Raw genomic sequence first — 18,013 nt, 5'->3', positions numbered from 1 at the left:
ATTTATCACGATCGTTTTAATATATTAATATTATATTATCATAATCTTAAATTATAAAATTTATAATAATATATTATCGTGATTCAATCAATAATAAAAAAATATTTTTTAAATTATGAAATAATATAGTTATAATTGAGATAAGATTATCACGATCTCAGAATATATTATTATAATTTAAATTATAAAATATTATTTTGATTATATCAATGATAAAGATTAAATCTCAAAATGATTTCTAAATTATAAAATAATTTAATAAATATTTTTTATAATTATTTTTGGAATAAATTATATAATTATTATAGTTTTATAGTTTATATATATATATATAATTATAATTATTATTAATAAAAATTTAGTGAGTCATATTTATCGATACTGTTAATTTATGACGTCTTAGGGTGAGCTATATCGATACCAAAAATATCTTTAGAATGAGTTAGAATAATAAAAAATTATGATCATGATCAAAGGATTATAAATCATGATATAATTTATCATAATCTCCTTAATATTTTAATATTATATTATTATAATCTTAAATTATAAAAATTATAATATTATATTATCATAATTTTATCAATAATAAAAATTATATTTTTTAAATTATAAAAAAATATAAATATCATTGAGATAAGATTACCATGATCTCGATAATTTAAGAATATATTATTATCGTCCTCCTCTATTACACCTTTTTCTCTAATGTTGCATCCGTATAACTTTTTCTCCAGCATGATTCTATCAGTAATAAAAAATATTTTTTTTAAATTATAAAATAATATAAATATCATTAAGATAAAATTATCATAATCTCATCGATATTTTGAGAATATATTATCATCATCCTCCTCTACTATAGCCCATCGCATTTTCCAACTATATGAAAAAACCTCTCTACTCTATTAAAAAAAATCTTTTATTCTGTTAAAAAAATCTTTCCTTATAAATAAGAAAAAAAAATATTAATATATTTAAATTTCTATAATAAAATTTCTTCAATGAAATCTTTTTAATAATTCTTCTTAACTTCTATTCTTTCTAATAAAATAAATTACCATTTAATATAAACGATGTCTTTACGAGAAGATGTCGACACCTCGTTCTTTTTTCCCAGTCTCCCGTGTTGGTTTCATTTGATGCAATCCTGTCGGGAATCAGACCACACAATCTTACGGACGACAAACTATGACTGACAAGTACGTAACGATGCCGGTATACAAAGGCATCATCTATTTGGCTCTATGCGATATATCTACATGTTTAAATCGGTCAGAATACGGGGCCCGTGGTGGAGCCACGACCACCAGCATGGGCGTGGCCGCCGGATGCCACCGGAGTTTGGCCAGCCGGGTAGCGAGCCACAACGCCGCCTGCAGCTCCACCAGCCCTCACATCCTCCCTTTCTGCCGCGTGCCGCTCTTTCGCTGCCTCCTTCTCGGCCTCCGCCTCGTACTTCCTCTCCTCCTTCCGCCGCGCTGCCTCCGCCTTCTCTTCCGGGTCCCTGGCCCTCATCTTCTCCACCTGCAAGACGACAGATACAAAACCTCAAGTCATTCGTCCATAGCATTCATCGAAATAATATCCACAACCTTTTCCTCGACGGAGGCTGTGGTCTTCTCCATGCCGGCCTTGGTGGAGGCGGTGATGTTCCCCGCCGTGTCTTTAGCAGACTCCACCACTCTCTTCCCGCTTTGCATCCTGCTACAGTGTTCAGCGTGCAACTTGTGCTTGCGACCGACGGACACCATGAAACGGCGAAGCTTTATGTAGGCGTGGGGAGGACGCAGCGCGACGGATAAGTTTGCCACGTCCACAGCGTGTTGAAGCGGTGCTTATTAGCTATATCAGATTAGGGCTTGTAAAACGGACTAATTATATATTATTTTTATTATTAATTATCTTTAATATTTTAATCTTTCTATTTTAAAAAATTAAGTCCTTTATACTTAAAAAATAAAATATTTTATTTTTTTTCTCACACCAACAACTCCTCTAATATAAACACTACAAGTGCTGTCAAATAAAAAAATACTAAAATAAAATTTAAAAATAATTTTAAAATATTATTTTTATTGATATTAATTTCTGGAAGCAATAGTCAAGAAACCAACTTCAATTGTCGAAAAATCAATAATCTACAAGAACGGATGAAGAGGAAGAGATAGGATCACTAAAAAGATCTCCTTTCTATCTACTGTTTCACTTTCCAATAATTGAGTAACACTATTTTATTTTATTTTCTAATAAGATTTTTTTTTATTTTTTTAAATAATAAAAATAATATTGTAAAATTATCTTTTAAATCCTGTTTTAATATCATTTTGAGTATGTGATAACACGGAAGGCAGTATGATCCGTATTAACGCAATATCACAAGCACATTGCGGGCAAGAATGGAAGGAAGGAATATATGCGAGCACATGGTGTCGATGAAAACAAGCAATCCGACGATAACAAGACCAGTAAGTCTTTAGGTGAACGGAGCGAAGTACGGAGGTTGGGTTGAGACCTCTCAACCAACACGAGTCACGGGCAAGGATCTAATTGGAGGGGGGAGCTCCGCCGTCCTGCTGCTCCTCGTTTAGGGCTTTGTTCCTGCCACGAGTATCGCCCTTCTCATCACCCCGCAAGTCGTCGTCGTCATCAGGGTCGTGGGCGGGGTCTGAGCGGGAGATGGCGCCACGGAGGCGGTCGAGGAGGGGCTTGAAGGCGGTTTCCACCGCAAGCCACGCCAGCGCCAGGCCTCCTGACACCAACAGAGCCCTCTTTAGCGCGCTCCCGTCTCCTCCTCCGGCGCCTCGCCGTGCCATCGCTCGATCCCCTCTTCTGTATGATGAAATGTGCAACAGAAAGACAGGGTAAGAGTTTGACGCTTTGGTGAAAGGTTATGTCGCGATGGTCTCAACTAATGGCCTTCCGATTACAGCTACTGGGCCAAATATACTACCACAGATGTTTATATGGGCTGTACTAACTCCATGTCATATCTGCTGCCAAGTGTATCAGTCTTTTAGGGGTACAAATTTATCGCATGAACTCGATGCTTATTTTAAGTGTCCAATTTATCAATTTATCAAATTTAAAAATTATTAATAATATTATAAATTTTTGATCTTTTATAAATTGATTTAATATATCACCAATCAACATTTTAAGTTTACATAATTAATTATCATGTGACAAAATCTTTGACTTGTTACTTTAGATCAGGAATTCAAAGTCAGACGCCATCTTTCTTAGCTGGCAAAAACTTTTAACCTTCGAGGTTTTAGATCCAACTTTCATTTTCATCGCCTTATCCACTCCACAAAAAAATAATAATAATAAAATAAAATAAAGAAACTAGTGTTTCTTGTAGTTTACTGCTGATCATGATATCGCTATCCTAGCCATTCATTCTAGCAGTAGGTAAGATCCTTCGCATCAGATAATATCAATTATCCTTAAAAAAAATCAACTTAACAATTCTAGCAAAATTGACTAACCAGTTAATCACTCTATTTTGTTTTCCTGCAATCATCATAGCTTTTAACATAAAAATACTTGGATATTAACACCTCTCATGCAGATTGGGTTAAACCCATCTTCATTTATTTTGCATCATGTACAGCACATGATAGAATATGAATCCTAGTCTGCTTCTCTCATCCCAACCATGTACAATTAGCATTTTAGCAGCTTAGAGAACTGATGAATTGATTGAAAAGTTGGTTTATGTAAGAAGAACATCCTGCTGACACCCAAACTAAACTGATACAAGTAAACAATAGTTAGCTGGGAAGAGCATGATTAAAATGGATAATATACCTTCTGATTGGTTGACCATCTCATGTATACATCGTCCACCGTGGAATAGGATTAAGTTATTCTAAGAATACATGCAAACTAAATACGATAAGCAACAAACTCCTAGTCATCAATCAACTTTCTTAATTCCAAAATGGTTGATGCACAGATCCAGACAACACTGGTACTCTAAAAGTAAACACTTTATTGACAGTGAAAGAACGAATTAGTTACTTGAGTTCTCCAAAAAATAAATCTGTCACTACAATCTAAAGACAGATAACTACAACAAATATGTAAAGAATTAAATTGTTGAGTGCTTTTTCTTTTCTATTTGCAGCAAGTAATAGGCACACCTCTTACGAATTCAAAGAAGAAATACAAGTAAAACAACGGACCAAGATAGTAGAGACATTTGTTACATGAATCCGGAAAAAACTGTTTGCAAGTGTGCATCAAGATCACGCATCCACATCAGGAAAGATGATCCCCTGCAAATTAATTGCATGTGGAATTTGGATACTGGAATGAAAGCTGAGATGACCGACAACAAAACATTAATGATCAAAGATTCATCATGTTACCTGAAATCAATAATTAGTTTACATAGCTGAAGCCGTCATGCTTCCTTTTGTTAGGTCTACAGAAAAAGCAATACTGAACCCAACATGGCTTGGACTTTTCAGGTTGCACCTTAACATCCTTTTTAGTGACATATTCAGCCACGTACTGCACAACAGCCTTCAGAAATATGAAAATAAATTATTAGATCATCCTCCAACGTAAAATGAAATGTGTGAATGCAATCAAAATAATGCAGAAAATATTTACTTGTGCACCCATCTCAGCTATATGCCTTGGTGGAACCTCCAAGGGGTTCTCTTCTGCATGAAGCACACGAAGCTGCGACAACATCCCAAAAGAATCAGGAAGAACTCTAATCTGGTTGTTGCTGATATCTAGCTCCTCAAGCAACTCAAGATTGCCAATGGAACGTGGAAGAGATTGTAAATCGGCAAAGTTATTCCCTACGTTTAGTTTGATAAGTGTAGTTGCAAGGCATAAGCTCTCAGGAATTGATTCAAGCTCATTAAAGCTAACATCAAGCTCCTTCAACTTTGATAATGATGTCATTGTTGTTGGAAGTCCTTTGATATTATTGTAGCGAACAGAGAGAATCTCCAAAGATTCTAACCTCCCAACAGCTTCTGGAAGGCCCTTCAGACGATTATAATCTAACCGAAGCTCAACAAGAGCGACACAATGCCCAATAGTGTGTGGGAGCTCCTCAATGTCATTTGTTTCTGCATTTAATTTCTTCAACCGTATAAGATTCCCAATTGCGTCTGGCAGTGAGGAAAGCTGGTTTGAGCTCAAGTCAAGTTCCTCAAGATGCACTAATTTACCAAATATAGATGGCAACGATGTTAAATTATTCCCTCTCAGATCTAGAAACAGCAGGCTACAAAGATCCCCAATAGAATCAGGAACTTGAGAAATTCTATTCGAGTGGAGGTCCAATCTTGTTAAAGAAAAAAGAGAGCCGATCGTGGCAGGCAAGGCTACAATTCGATTTTCTGAAAGGTCAAGAGTAACCAGGCCAGAGAGCTTCCCAATCGAATCAGGTAACCAATCTATTTGATCCATCAGCTTATTCTGAAGATTGAGTTCATGATTGCCTTTCTTTGCAGAGACTTCAATCAAGCTAGCTAGTTTAATAAGGCTCAGCTTCCCACCTTCTTCTCCTGCACGATACATCAAGAATAAGCAAACACAGATAACCATATATATTTCAAGAGCTTCCATAACGATGTACATGCCTACTGCTGACATTCCAATCCTAAGCTTCTGTTAGAACTGACTCAATGAACTTTCCTACAGTCATGTTTCTCTCTTCTAAACAGTAGATATCTGTATAATACTCTGAGCACCATTGCATATATAAAACCTAAATCAATGCTTCATTGGTCCAAAATTTTTTGTAAAGAAAATTATCAAGCATTTCAAATATTGCACAAATTCTAGCAGGAGCAGAAGAATACACAAACTATAATCACTTATCACAGGTAACTTGTTGCCTAATTAAACTATAATCACTTACCAGAAATAACTTCTTTCCTAGTTGTCTGGTTTGGGATCATTCCTCCGGACAGGTGGGACTTAGTACCAATCCCATCTATATGGGACTTTGGTATTTTCAGGAAACTGTCATCTCTAGTAACACGATCACTGCTCCTTCCAGCCTCTTTCTCTGAATAGAAGACAGATGTGGGGCTACTTGAATAACCAGTAGGAGTCTTGAGATTGGCCGTGCTAACCTTCTCAGAGTTCATAGGGATTGATGGAGCCAATCCACTTGAGCTTGAAGGAAGACAGCTGGATGCTCTCTGGATCAATTTATCAAACAAGATATGGACGTTTTCCAGATCAAGCAACTTAAGAGCTTCCCGCTTCTGTTCTTTGCTCTGATGGCACACTACATTCTTCTGCATCTCTTGCAGCACAAAGAAGAGCTCTTCGGGGACCTCGAATCCCTTATTCTGATTCTGGATGGCATCGATGCGGGTTTGCTCTTCCTTGTCCACGTTGCGAACTAACGCCATCGCAGCCTCAACCTCATCTATTCCTGGTCGTGGCGGCAGAGATCGATGAAGCCTCATGATCTCTTCGACAACACTGTCGACAGAATGTAAAGAAGAAGCCATTTCTTGCAACAAATTCAGACACGCAGATCAGGAGGAACTGTTTGGGGAGCTTCGATGAGAGAAAAAGATATCACCTCACGAGCTCCTTTGCTTTTCCAGAACAAGTTTTGGGTAACAAGCAAGAAAAAGGAGACCACCTAAATCATCTTCCCCACACAAATTCAACAAAGATCTGAACTCTGGCGCAGCACTACCCGAAAGGCGCCGCTTTGAGCACAATGGCGATGAGCAAATCCAGAAAATTCTCCAACCACGAGAAGAATCACGCGTAGGAAATCTCGAAAGACGGCCTCAAAAACCCATCCTTCTCCACAAACCAAGAAGAAAAACCCAATCTTTTACATCAATTCCCTAGAGTCTCACCCAATTATAACGGGATCTCACCAACACAAGCTCTAATTGCGAAGAGAGAAACAGATGAACCACCAACGAAGAAGCAAGAGAGATAGAGAGAGCAGGGCTTCTATCTCATGGATCCCTGAGGAAGACAGCGAGGCAACAGTGATGAGGAAACGGAACGCCCGGAAGGACGATAAAGTAGCGATCTTTATTACAAATCGCGTACATTTCTCCCTCCGTCCCTCTCTTCTCTCTCTCTCTCTCTCTTCTCGATTTCGCTTCACAACAGCGCACTGCTCTACCATAAAAAAATAGAGAAACCAGTGTAAATAAATCAGAAATATATAAAAATAGGACCTGGAAAAGGAGCTCAATAAATAAGCCACTGCACCTCTCTGTGTCCCTCAAAATCCAGCTGTATCTGCTCTCAGCTATTAGGAAATTGTCCTGTAATAATAAATGTAAGCTGGAATTATGGGCTACTGTTAGTTTGATCCTAAGAGAGAGAGAGAGAGAGAGAGAGAGAGAGAGAAGAAGAGCCACTCAAGAAGGCCACTTTGTCTTAATACAAAACAAATGTAAGCTGGATTTATGGGTTTCTGCTGATCTGATACTATAAAAACAGAGAGCGAAGGAGAACATGGGACGGGAAGGCAAGCAGTGGGCGATGGTCCTACCGGCGCCGGCGTAATGGATCCACCAACACGTCCTTGTGGCTCTCGTGGCCCATCATTTATTATATGCTTCTTTTGATCTTATCTCCATTTCCGAGACCTACGGCTCATTTGCAGGTAAATCTACTTTGGGTTGCCTTGTTGAGCACTGCTCTCACTTCATCATCACAAACTTACCATGAGAACTGGACTCGAGATCTATTAGTTTATTAATGATGCATACACTTACTGCATTCTGGTCGCATGAACTGGTGAGTATGGCTTCTTCCCCAACGGATTGATTACTAATCTTCCTTTTTAACTTGATATGAACTGAGCCTCATTCATTGAGCTTTTGACGTGCTACAACATTGCTTCTTATTCACAACAACATGCATACTCTCCAGGTTTTGAGCTCAGTACGATGAAACAAATCTCATATTTCTGGAGAAGTATACTCAAGAACAGAATTCTTACAACTCGGAAACATACACAGGAATGTGATGTGAATAGGGAGATGCAGTCGAATATATATATATATATATATATATATATATAGGGTTGCTGGAGCAGCCGTAATGCCCTTCCCTCCTTAGATGATGCGCCATGGGAGAAGGTTGATTGGTCAGCAGATCAACTGTACCGAGCAGTCGTACCGGTGGTGAAGCATAGTGCTTCGGAGCAAATCTGGGATCGAGTGTTCCTTCTCTCCGTCTCTGCCTTAGCAAAACTAGCACAGTATAAAGTTGTAGCATCGAGCAAGTATACCGAGATGGCTTCGTTCTCGAGAGCAAATTTGTCGAGGATGAACAACTGGCACAGAAGTACTACTTACTCATCACAACCACATATTTTACGTGATTCAGTTCTTATTCTCAGCATCAATCATCAATGCAATGATTTGATCAAACAGGATGTATGGATTTTGAATTAAATATATTTTCTCAAGTTGATTCAACAGCTTGTAAGACCAACCAGACAATCATTTTTTATTTATTTATTTTTCTCTCTTCATGTAATGTAAGAAAGATATATTAATAAGGCTATAAGAAAACCATTCAGACAAATAAAACAAGTATGAAAATAAGAAGATAAAAATCATAAACCACATGGCAACACATTTATGTGAAAAACCACAGGCAAGACTCCATAAACTGATCACAATCAATGGAAAATAATCAATAAGATGAGTTTACTAAGGAGAAAAATCACATCTCACCAATAAAGATGTCAGAAAACTAATCAGGAGGGGGGAAGTCTAATCTACATCAAAAAAAAATCATGAAGATCAAGTTTGAATGGACCATCCAATCATCCTCAGATTTTTTTTCTGCTCTGATGGCATCCTTTATTTTCTTCCTTGGCTTTCTTCAACATGTCAGTATTAGGATTTCATCTGTATCACCACTTGTCAGTTCTACCCAACAAGTAGTGTGGACTAGCAATAGTTTATTAGAAATTGATGATAACCCAAATATTCTATTCTGTAGACTTTGTTTTGCTTAGTAACCATAATTACTTGAGTATTAAGTGTTTTTCCTATAAAATCCAATGTATTGTTTCCACATAACCATTCAAATTGAAATTATTTCCTCTTTTTTTTCACCACACTCATCTCTTTGGTATGGTCAAATTTCCTTGCTCATAGTACCATTCCACTCCTTTTTTATCCTGGAAATGAATGATAAGTTTGTGAGTTTTGACAAAGTGGATGTGAGAAGCACCTCCCAATGCAAGCTGGGCAACATGACTCATGGCTTTATTCAGCAAGTTGAGGGACAATGGCCCCCACTCCTTGAAGCTCATATACTACACAATTCCATCTTTCTATATCTTACAATTTCTTACTTTCTCACAGATGCCCCCATCTCCCACAACATCTTTTTCCATGGCACCAGTTTCCCCCTGATGGAGAATCCCACCACTCACCTCAATGAGATAGATAGTTCTTTAAGTAAATAGTCATGATTGATTTACAAGAGAGAAATAAATTGAAAGCAATTCCTTATTACTTAGTATGCTAATCTGAAAATTAATTTAATTTATAAATATAATATATAAAATTTATCGTATATAAAATTTATCGATGATAAATATATAAAATTTAATTTATAAATCTGAAAGTTAATATCAAATTTATCGTATGTTAATCTCGATGAGATATGTTGTAATTTGATTGTATCCATCAAGTTGTATTAAAATGTAAAATTTTAATAAAAAAAATTATTCTTAGAAGCTATTTAACGATGAATACAATAAGGTTGAATACCTTAAAGATTCAAAGTTTCATGACATCTATCAAACCTGGTATTGATATCACCTTTGTACTTATATCAAGTGTCGAAACATTGACCTATATCGAGTTCTAAAAAATAAAAAAAAATATTTTTAATTTATGTTGATTCGAATATGTATAATGCTGGGCAGTATTACAAACATCAGAAAAGAAAACTATTTTAACGCAATGAAATTTGGTAATGCTCCATTAACTTTGACGAATCTAAGAAACCAACACACACATCCAAATGACGTTCATCAATCTCTCGTTGCATGTAACCTTAAAAAGAGGTTCGGTGATGTTTTCTGCCACAGTGATGATGTCTCCAAATGCCTGCAGAGAGTCATCCTCCTGCCCCATCGCAAGCAATCTCCAGACAAAGGAATACCAAACTTGCATCATGGTCTAATTCTCGACAAGAGATCTCTCTCTCTCTCTCTCTCTCTCTTCTTTTTCTTTAGCCACTCTCCCTTTCTCTTTCCCTTTCTTTTTTAGTATCCTTGCCTGCAATCTCCAGACATTCTTAACTGTGTTGTTGTCTGTCCTCTCGCTTCTCATACATCCCACAAAAGCCAGCTTGGACTCGTCAATGGCCACCGCCACCACCACCACCACCACCCTCATCATCATCACCCATTGCTCGCAGCTCCTCTCTCTTTTCCTCAGGGCAAGCCTAGATTCTTGAGCTCCCCGCAACCCCATCCACCTCGGTCCACTCGCTGCCTTGTTTCTAGCTACCACGCTTTCCTTTACAAAAGCAGCCAAAGGAAGAATATTATTCCTTAATTGAACTCTCGGAATCACTTCAGCCCCCTTTGGCATCTTTTGCTGCCTTCACTATATAACCCACCCGGCATTCTCCTTCCAGACTTATCGATTCCCTCTGCTTTCATGTGCCTGCTTCCTTCTCCCACACTCTCCCAGAATCACAGTGCAACCCTGGAGTCTTCTTCTTCTTCATGGAGGTAACAATCTAGCTACCATTTCGTTTCTCTGCATTACAGCAATATGAACCATGCAAATGGCTTCTCGAGTTCGATGAGAACAAGCTCATGCTAGTATCACTTTTGGTGCCACAGACTATTGAGCTGAAGGTGGACATGGTGGCATTGCATGAGAAGAGATTGAGGAAATGCCTATCCAAAGTCAAAGGTGTGATCCAAAACTCTGCAATGTTCACCCGGTGATAGTAATACATCGTGACGGTCTCTGTGCTCATTGTTAATGTTTGGCAGGGATAGAGAGGGTTGAGGTGGAGGCCAGCATCGAGAAGGTGGTGATCACCGGGTATGCAAACAGGAATAAGGTCGTGAAGGCCCTCAGGAGAGTGGGGCTGCGTGCTGAGTTCTGGTCTGCGCATAATGAGATACTCAGCACCTATGCCACTGGAAGCGTCATGTTCAACACCTACAGTTTCTTTTAGGGAGCCGCAATGCATACACATCCTAACAACACTATCATATCTTTGTTCATTTGTTTCTTCTGCCTTTTCCTTTGTTTGAGAGGGGACCGGTGGCCATGTTTTACTGCCACAAGCTCTGAGAAGAGTTATCTGTGTTCATCCTAATAACCCCCCTGTGTTTTCTGTAACTAAGAGGTGGTAAACCAGATGGTTGAATTCAGTAGGGATCTCTGCTCACGGAATGATCACAGGATGAGGATGGTATAGCCATAGATGATGTGTGGTGAGGTTCTGCATGCACACGCAAGGTTTTCTAGGTTACACAAGTCGTCTTCTTCGAGAAACAATAGGCTGCACACCCAACGTTTTATGTCAATGAGCTGGTGGTTTAGTGCACAAGGAAGACGAACCTGCATAAAGGTGTTAATGGCGACATTAAATGTTAAACTGGAGTGCTACATCAAGGTTCAATTCAAACATAATTCAAATATTAAACTTATAGTTCTAATTTGATCCAAAACAGTAAATGAATAAGTGATTCAACATAGTTAGGTTCAAATTAATAGTAATAGACCCATCTAGACCTTGTAAACTCATATCTGATGCCGAGTAAACTGAAGTATTATAGCAACTCAAAGCAATAGGATGGATACCATTGGCTGAAAAACTGAAATATTGCCGATCCTAGACTCGATCCATGAACCTTTCGATTTTATGTAATCATAATCTCCACATATAAATCATGAACACGCTAATAAGTGTTGAAGGTTCAAAAAATGTCGACACATGCAAGTCCACAAAGAGTACTCAGATACATGATAATCTTGTTTCAGCAAAGAACCTTCAGCATATGATCAACCAGATTTGGTGCAAAGGACCAGAAACATGTTTTCCCAGCAATTTGTTTGTGTAGGTTCGTCAGTACATAGCAAGGGACAAATTCCAGAGTAGTTTGGAAGAACAGACTGCTAAAAATGCGGCTGGGAAGTTGATATGTATGTTCTCACTGAACAGCACAAATGGAAAAGATGAGAGAATTTTTAAGAGGATCAAGGCAGGCACGAGTTTGTTTAAAGAGTCAGGATGGTTCAAACAATGTTGTCGACATAACATAGCTGCCATAGAAAATCTAGATCTGAAGGGCAGTCGCAATAGAGCCAGCAAGACTGAGCACCTCAAATGGAGCCTTGTTAGCTATGGCCTTCACCGTAAGTGGGCATGAGTCGGTTATCCAAAAGTATGCAAATTGATGATCAGAACCCTCTAAGGAACACAGAATATTATTAGAACATGAAAATGCCATTGAAGAACTTGCCCAATATCTAAAATGAGTTTGTACCAGCATTATTGTGTAGAAATCGCTCCCATGATCTCTTGGGGAACACACCATGGGTGACATAAGCACTTACTTTTCCAGCACCATGAGCAGCTAAAACTTTCTGCAAATCAAAAGCAAATGGAACTATTGTGTCGTGTGACCAAGTCTTATGGAGACTGCCAGCAATATTTGACAGTAAAAAAGCTCAACGATTGGTGATTCAGATGTAAGCTAAATCAACATTTACCTAAAAAATAGCATGTATGTATTTGATCCTTTGTAAACCAAGAAGCATGAAACAACAGGAAAATGATTGTGCTTAGGCTGGTGGCTTCAAATATTTCTGATGTTCATCTTCATAGATACTATAACATAACGAGAATCTTTGAAAGAGTACTAAGGAACCAATAAAATGAGTTTTAATAGATTTCCTGATGCTCACCATTCTCTTTATCCGAACATTCTTTAACAGAAATGCATTAAAATGCAAATATAGTACATAAAAAATTAGTTCAGCTCATTCTTATGTTGAATGTGTATAGATCAGATATTCCTTTATATCGTAAATGACCACGTATGGTTTTTAAATTTACAAAATAAAAGTTTTCATTGTCTACAACAGTCAGAATATGTACATGAATTATCCTGACAATACAAATATTTACAGGAGGGTTTTGATTGTCTGGTGCCCTTTGATCCTCTCATCATAAGGACCTTCTGGTTAGAGAATTTTGCCTACTAGGAACATCAAATTAGTCTCAAATTACTTCGGGTGTTCTAGCTGCTATACACACCAAGACCTTTTTGTCAGAGTATATCACTTTTAAATTGACTAGCATTTCTCAGATATAGCAAAGCAGATAATAGAAGGATAATTAAGAATGTAATTAGAAGCATGTTAATTATCACTACATTATAGATTGGAACCAAAAGTACCAACTACATAACTCAGTACAACTGGTAGATTGAACAGTGCAAGATGCATATGAATTGAAGAGCGAAGAGGTAATCTACGCAGAAATTTTAGACCACCACTATCATAGATGAACTTATCAGTATACTTCCTGAGATTAAGAGCTAATAATACAGAAATTCAGGGGTTAAATTTTCTTTTGCTAATAAGGTGCAGGGTTTTCATCAACAGGATGCACGAGCAAGAAGATAGTAGAGTCAAAACTCTACAGAACTTCTGTGACTCATCTCAATGTGATACCTGACATTCAATAAGAGTGCCACCAGATTGCACCAAATCATCCACGATAACAACATGTTGACCCTCAGGATTCCCTTCCTTAATTCGAACTATTCTCTTGTCACCTTCACGAACCTTTGCACAAACAACCTGTTATTTAATAATTGAACCTTCAGTCAGAAACTCCTTGAGAACTACATTTATTGTATTCACTGTTCATGACCAACAATCTAACCATTGGAAAGTGCATCAACAGCTTGTGAAACCGCTTCCATGCCCCATCATCTGGGAAAGCTATAGTTATCTATGTGGGTGACAATCACATGGGTCAGTGGATCGAGTCAAGATACATAACAGCAAAATTGCGATACGATATAATTTTTAGATCTAAAATAACTGTGTGGATAATTAAATGGATACATTATCTGCATCGGGAAGTTCATGAAGACGCTGCAACAATAGTGGAATGCCAGTTTCAAAGCAAGGCAAGACATCATCCCCAAAGTAAAATCTTTCCTGAGAAAATCAATAAGAAGATATGACACATAATGCTTGGACATATGAAACAAGGTTGATATATGAAAAATAGGCATATGAAATCATCTTGAGACTTGAAGAATTGTTTATACAATGGTTCATCTAAGGATCAAACTATATCGAGATCAGCATATACAAGAATAATCTGAAGCAAAGAAGTCATCACAAAAAAAAAATTAGGCACCGAATAAATGTGCTTTAACATATTTTCATATCAGACGAGACCAGTTGTTGATATTTACATGCACTTTCTCAACAATTTTGAGCACTAAAACATTGTGTCAAAGCCAAATTCAGAACCAACTTGTTAAAAGCTGGAATTACAGATTTGGTTGTAAAATCAGTAAAAGATACATTTGAAAGTTGTTGATATAACTGAAAGTTGTTGCCAACAAGATTGTGCACATATCCCAACAAGAGAAATTAAGGTCAGGAAAGATATTATTAAAAAAATAATACAAAAAACAACTTTATGATGCAAAATATGATTTTTTTTTAAAAAAAAACATAAAGCCAAATAAAAAGCACCCATCAATATAGAGCCCATGGAGAGATTATTTCCATAACTCAAGTTCTAGTACCCAGGTTGCAAAGGAGCAACTTCACCACTGTATTAATGGTTGCCCACAAAAACATGATGTGAAGGTCGAACAAAACAAGAGTGAAAGAATAAAGACTAAGTAGAAAGAAATAAAGCAAGTCTGTTAAAGGACTTGATCGGTGATTTATTCTAACAACATAAGAAGTATATTTATTATATGTATAAAGAATATACCCATGCACTTATAGTCCTTAAACATTAAAAAATTGGATCACGAGTGCCACTTGTCACTAAGTTGGCAGGAAAGAAAGGGTCTAAAACTCCTCTGTGTATCTTTCAATGCTCAGGAATTTGAAACATTACACCATCATTATACCAGGACAAGAAGAAAAACATAATTTTGACTGTAACAGAACATTCAACATTTTAAGGTTATGCTTCAAGCTAGTGCAGCCCATTAAGCCTTGATCCTACTTTAACATAAAATAAGAAGATGCTTTCCTCATAGATCAATTGTCAAACATTGGTCAAATATAGTTAAATTATGGACAGGTGACGAGCTAAAAGTTATTGCCCATGAAAAAGCAGTAAGCACCTAATGAAAGAATACATGATGTGCCAATTCACAGGACAAATATTGATGCATGCTATTTATGAAGAAAAGGCTGTTAACAAGATCACAAGTACAGAAAGCTGCTAATTAAGATACAGAATATTCAACAAAAAATTAAAACTTGAAAATAATTTCTAGAAACCTGCAATGCATGTATGTCATAGATGACAATACTAGTCGGACCACCCCGAGACTTAGGAATCATTGACAATATCCGTGCCATTGTAAATGCAGTAGCCACATCTCCTTCTTCTTCCATCCGTTCAAAAGAACCAGTTGGGAAGAATGGCAACACCAAGGTGAAAGAAGAAATAAATAGTTTTGGCAAGGCAAAAATTGCAGATATTTGCTCAAAAATGACTCCTGGTGAGCTGAATGAGGCTAGAAAGGCAACATGCTGTCCTCTAATATCATGTGCGTTGTTAATAAAAAGGTTGGGGAATCCATCATCAAAGTTCCTGATAACATAATAGAAAAATGAATCAGTTAAGACATAACATTTCACTTTGGCAAAACAAACTTCTAACAATAATTTATCATGAAGACAAAGGAAACATAACCAACATAGTCAATGAGGAGAGAAATTATTAAAGTTAAAAATAAGACTTTGTCAACTGAAGCTACAGATGAACAACCTATACAAGCTTCCTATGGGATATATTTGATCGAAACCCCCTTTATACCATAAATACTAGTTCCCAGTGATATGGTCAAATCATTTAAAAGAATCAACTTTGATGAAGCATACATGATAGGTGATCCTGCTTCATCCATCAGAAAGATGATACTCCTTAAGCACTTAATTCTGATGCTCTTGTAGAAGGTAAAAGATCAATCAGCAACCTCATTTATTAACTGAGCTAAAAAACAAAGTAACTTCATAATCCTTACCATAATTTGGACCAATTCCATGTGATCTATTTAGTGGATTCTAGAAACATCAATTTTATTAAGGTGCAATCCTCAAGCAAATAATTTATGTTCCAAGTCTTTTGACATTAGTAATTTTCTCACAAAGTGTGGAGGAGAAGACATTTCAATATGGTTACAGGGGTGAACGAAAAGACCTAATAGATTAGCATGTACATGCTTTACTATAATATAATCATGAATTCCTATCTTAAATCTAGTCTGGAATATTTTAGGGTCAAGTTAATCCATTTGCATTTAGAGACGTAATCAAGATACACCACTTTCTAGACAATAATTGATTTGCAAATAGGCAGGCAGTCTGTTCAACAATCGGACTGCTCTTGGAGAAAACTTCCCAAATAAGATCCCCATATTCCACAAATCAACAACGTCAACATTTGTTCAAGAGAACAGCAACAGAAGGGACGAAACGAAGTAACTTTATGCGGTAGAATGATAAACCACCCACACAGATTCATACATGCTGAACATAAAAAAGTGAAAGGCACAACAGATTAAGTAAAAAAAAACTTACCTATAACAAAGTCAACCAAACGAGAACTCTACATGTGCCTTAATTTTGACGAGACACTCCAAATACGCAGGAACAGATAAAAATCAAGAGCTTAGGGGAAAACGCATCACTAAGAGAGTTCAGCAAAATGCATCTGGGTACTTAATGTACAGAAGGAAAAAATAGAAGCAAAAGATGAAGAACAACAAAATCCTATTTCAGTTAAAAAAATCATGCATCCGCTGTGCACACACAAAATTCAACGCGCAGGACAAGAACGCTAAAGATCAAATCTTTAAGGCAGAAGCCTTAGAACCCATCTCAGTTATCTTATCTACTCGATAACGGCTCCTACACGACGCTCGCGGAACCACAAAAAGGAACTAAGGAAATCAAACGATGGTCTACCTCCAAGTGATGGTCTGGAGCTGGATCACGTCGGAGTGGTCGGCCACCTTCCTGGCGAGCTCCTCAGACTCAGCGCAGTAGAAGAGGTTTATCTGCTTCTTTGCTCTTTTAGCCATCTCCCAGCACCACCGCTGCCCGCTGCCGCCAAAACCTACTCTCTTCTCGTGCCTCTTTAGGAGGAAATGGGTTGCAACATAAAGAAGAGGCTGAATAAATTCCCCCGCACCACCGCGGATGCCCCAAAGACTGGCAGGTCTTTATTCTGATGACTTTTGTAATCAAAATTACTTTTTTATTTCAATGGTGGCGACTGTTGAAGCATGACATTTGCGACACCCCCCAACGGACGCAAAGCCCTGCTCAGGCGAACCCTACACGGGCGAGTCGTAAGGAGTCTTTCCATCACATTTTGGGCTCTGGGCTCGAGATAACACAGGCCAACAACCACAGCCACCCTTTAGCAGCGGCATCTAATGATGCAAGTTGCAGGATGATACAAAAGAATCGCCGCGGTTCAAGACATAAACCTCGATCAAGATATACAGATACAAAAGAATTGATGCTGCAATTGATGGAATATGAGAAGAGCTAATCCCAAAAACCAAAACCTGGTAAGAAATGTCTCAAATCTAGCGCCTAGAGCAAGCAGGTCATTATATCGAATACTTGGTGAGCAGATTCTAGTGTTGACAGCACTATACCGGGCCCGAAAAGGACCGCCGCCATCGCTGGGAGGCACGGCAGGGCTGTTCTCCCGTTTCCTTCGCCTCATCAGCGATTACTTTCCGTCTGATTCTGATTCAATGGCC

At 37.7% G+C, this 18,013-nt stretch overlaps 4 protein-coding genes across 5 annotated transcripts; 1 reads left to right on the top strand and 3 right to left on the bottom strand.

Annotated features, from left to right (window-relative positions):
* Positions 1 to 1,063: 1,063 nt before the first annotated feature.
* Positions 1,064 to 1,719, bottom strand: LOC135589179 (11 kDa late embryogenesis abundant protein-like). Its single transcript, XM_065081469.1, has 2 exons — positions 1,596 to 1,719; positions 1,064 to 1,527 (listed from the first exon to the last, which is right to left on the bottom strand). The coding sequence occupies exons 1-2, from the start codon at positions 1,701 to 1,703 to the stop codon at positions 1,276 to 1,278; spliced, it is 360 nt and encodes a 119-aa protein (XP_064937541.1). The 5' UTR covers positions 1,704 to 1,719; the 3' UTR covers positions 1,064 to 1,275.
* Positions 1,720 to 2,400: 681 nt separating this feature from the next.
* On the bottom strand, positions 2,401 to 7,537 carry LOC103996269 (plant intracellular Ras-group-related LRR protein 4). Of its 2 annotated transcripts, XR_010476170.1 has the most exons (6): positions 7,228 to 7,536; positions 5,894 to 7,129; positions 4,624 to 5,537; positions 4,377 to 4,533; positions 4,191 to 4,283; positions 2,401 to 2,832 (listed from the first exon to the last, which is right to left on the bottom strand). XR_010476170.1 is itself a non-coding variant. In XM_065080330.1 (5 exons), exons 2-4 carry the CDS (start codon positions 6,495 to 6,497, stop codon positions 4,390 to 4,392), a joined length of 1,662 nt encoding a protein of 553 aa, XP_064936402.1. In that variant the 5' UTR covers positions 6,498 to 7,129; positions 7,228 to 7,537; the 3' UTR covers positions 2,401 to 2,832; positions 4,377 to 4,389. The 2 variants fall into 2 exon arrangements, 1 of the variants encoding a protein (XP_064936402.1); XM_065080330.1 differs by lacking the exon at positions 4,191 to 4,283 and having other exon boundaries at positions 7,228 to 7,537.
* Positions 7,538 to 9,938: 2,401 nt separating this feature from the next.
* Positions 9,939 to 11,837, top strand: LOC135588273 (heavy metal-associated isoprenylated plant protein 28-like). The gene is made up of 3 exons (XM_065080329.1): positions 9,939 to 10,732; positions 10,847 to 10,919; positions 11,003 to 11,837. The coding sequence occupies exons 1-3, from the start codon at positions 10,727 to 10,729 to the stop codon at positions 11,188 to 11,190; spliced, it is 267 nt and encodes an 88-aa protein (XP_064936401.1). The 5' UTR covers positions 9,939 to 10,726; the 3' UTR covers positions 11,191 to 11,837.
* Positions 11,838 to 11,981: 144 nt separating this feature from the next.
* Positions 11,982 to 17,976, bottom strand: LOC103996271 (ribose-phosphate pyrophosphokinase 4). Its single transcript, XM_009417159.3, has 7 exons — positions 17,205 to 17,976; positions 15,513 to 15,828; positions 14,100 to 14,195; positions 13,915 to 13,983; positions 13,701 to 13,829; positions 12,509 to 12,608; positions 11,982 to 12,432 (listed from the first exon to the last, which is right to left on the bottom strand). The coding sequence occupies exons 1-7, from the start codon at positions 17,318 to 17,320 to the stop codon at positions 12,299 to 12,301; spliced, it is 960 nt and encodes a 319-aa protein (XP_009415434.2). The 5' UTR covers positions 17,321 to 17,976; the 3' UTR covers positions 11,982 to 12,298.
* Between the last annotated feature and the right edge of the window lie 37 nt (positions 17,977 to 18,013).

The sequence above is a fragment of the Musa acuminata genome, chromosome BXJ1-8 (genome assembly GCF_036884655.1).
Source record: "Musa acuminata AAA Group cultivar baxijiao chromosome BXJ1-8, Cavendish_Baxijiao_AAA, whole genome shotgun sequence".
In the NCBI taxonomy this organism is placed as follows: domain Eukaryota; kingdom Viridiplantae; phylum Streptophyta; class Magnoliopsida; order Zingiberales; family Musaceae; genus Musa; species Musa acuminata.
This window is presented reverse-complemented; position numbering and strand designations above follow the sequence as displayed.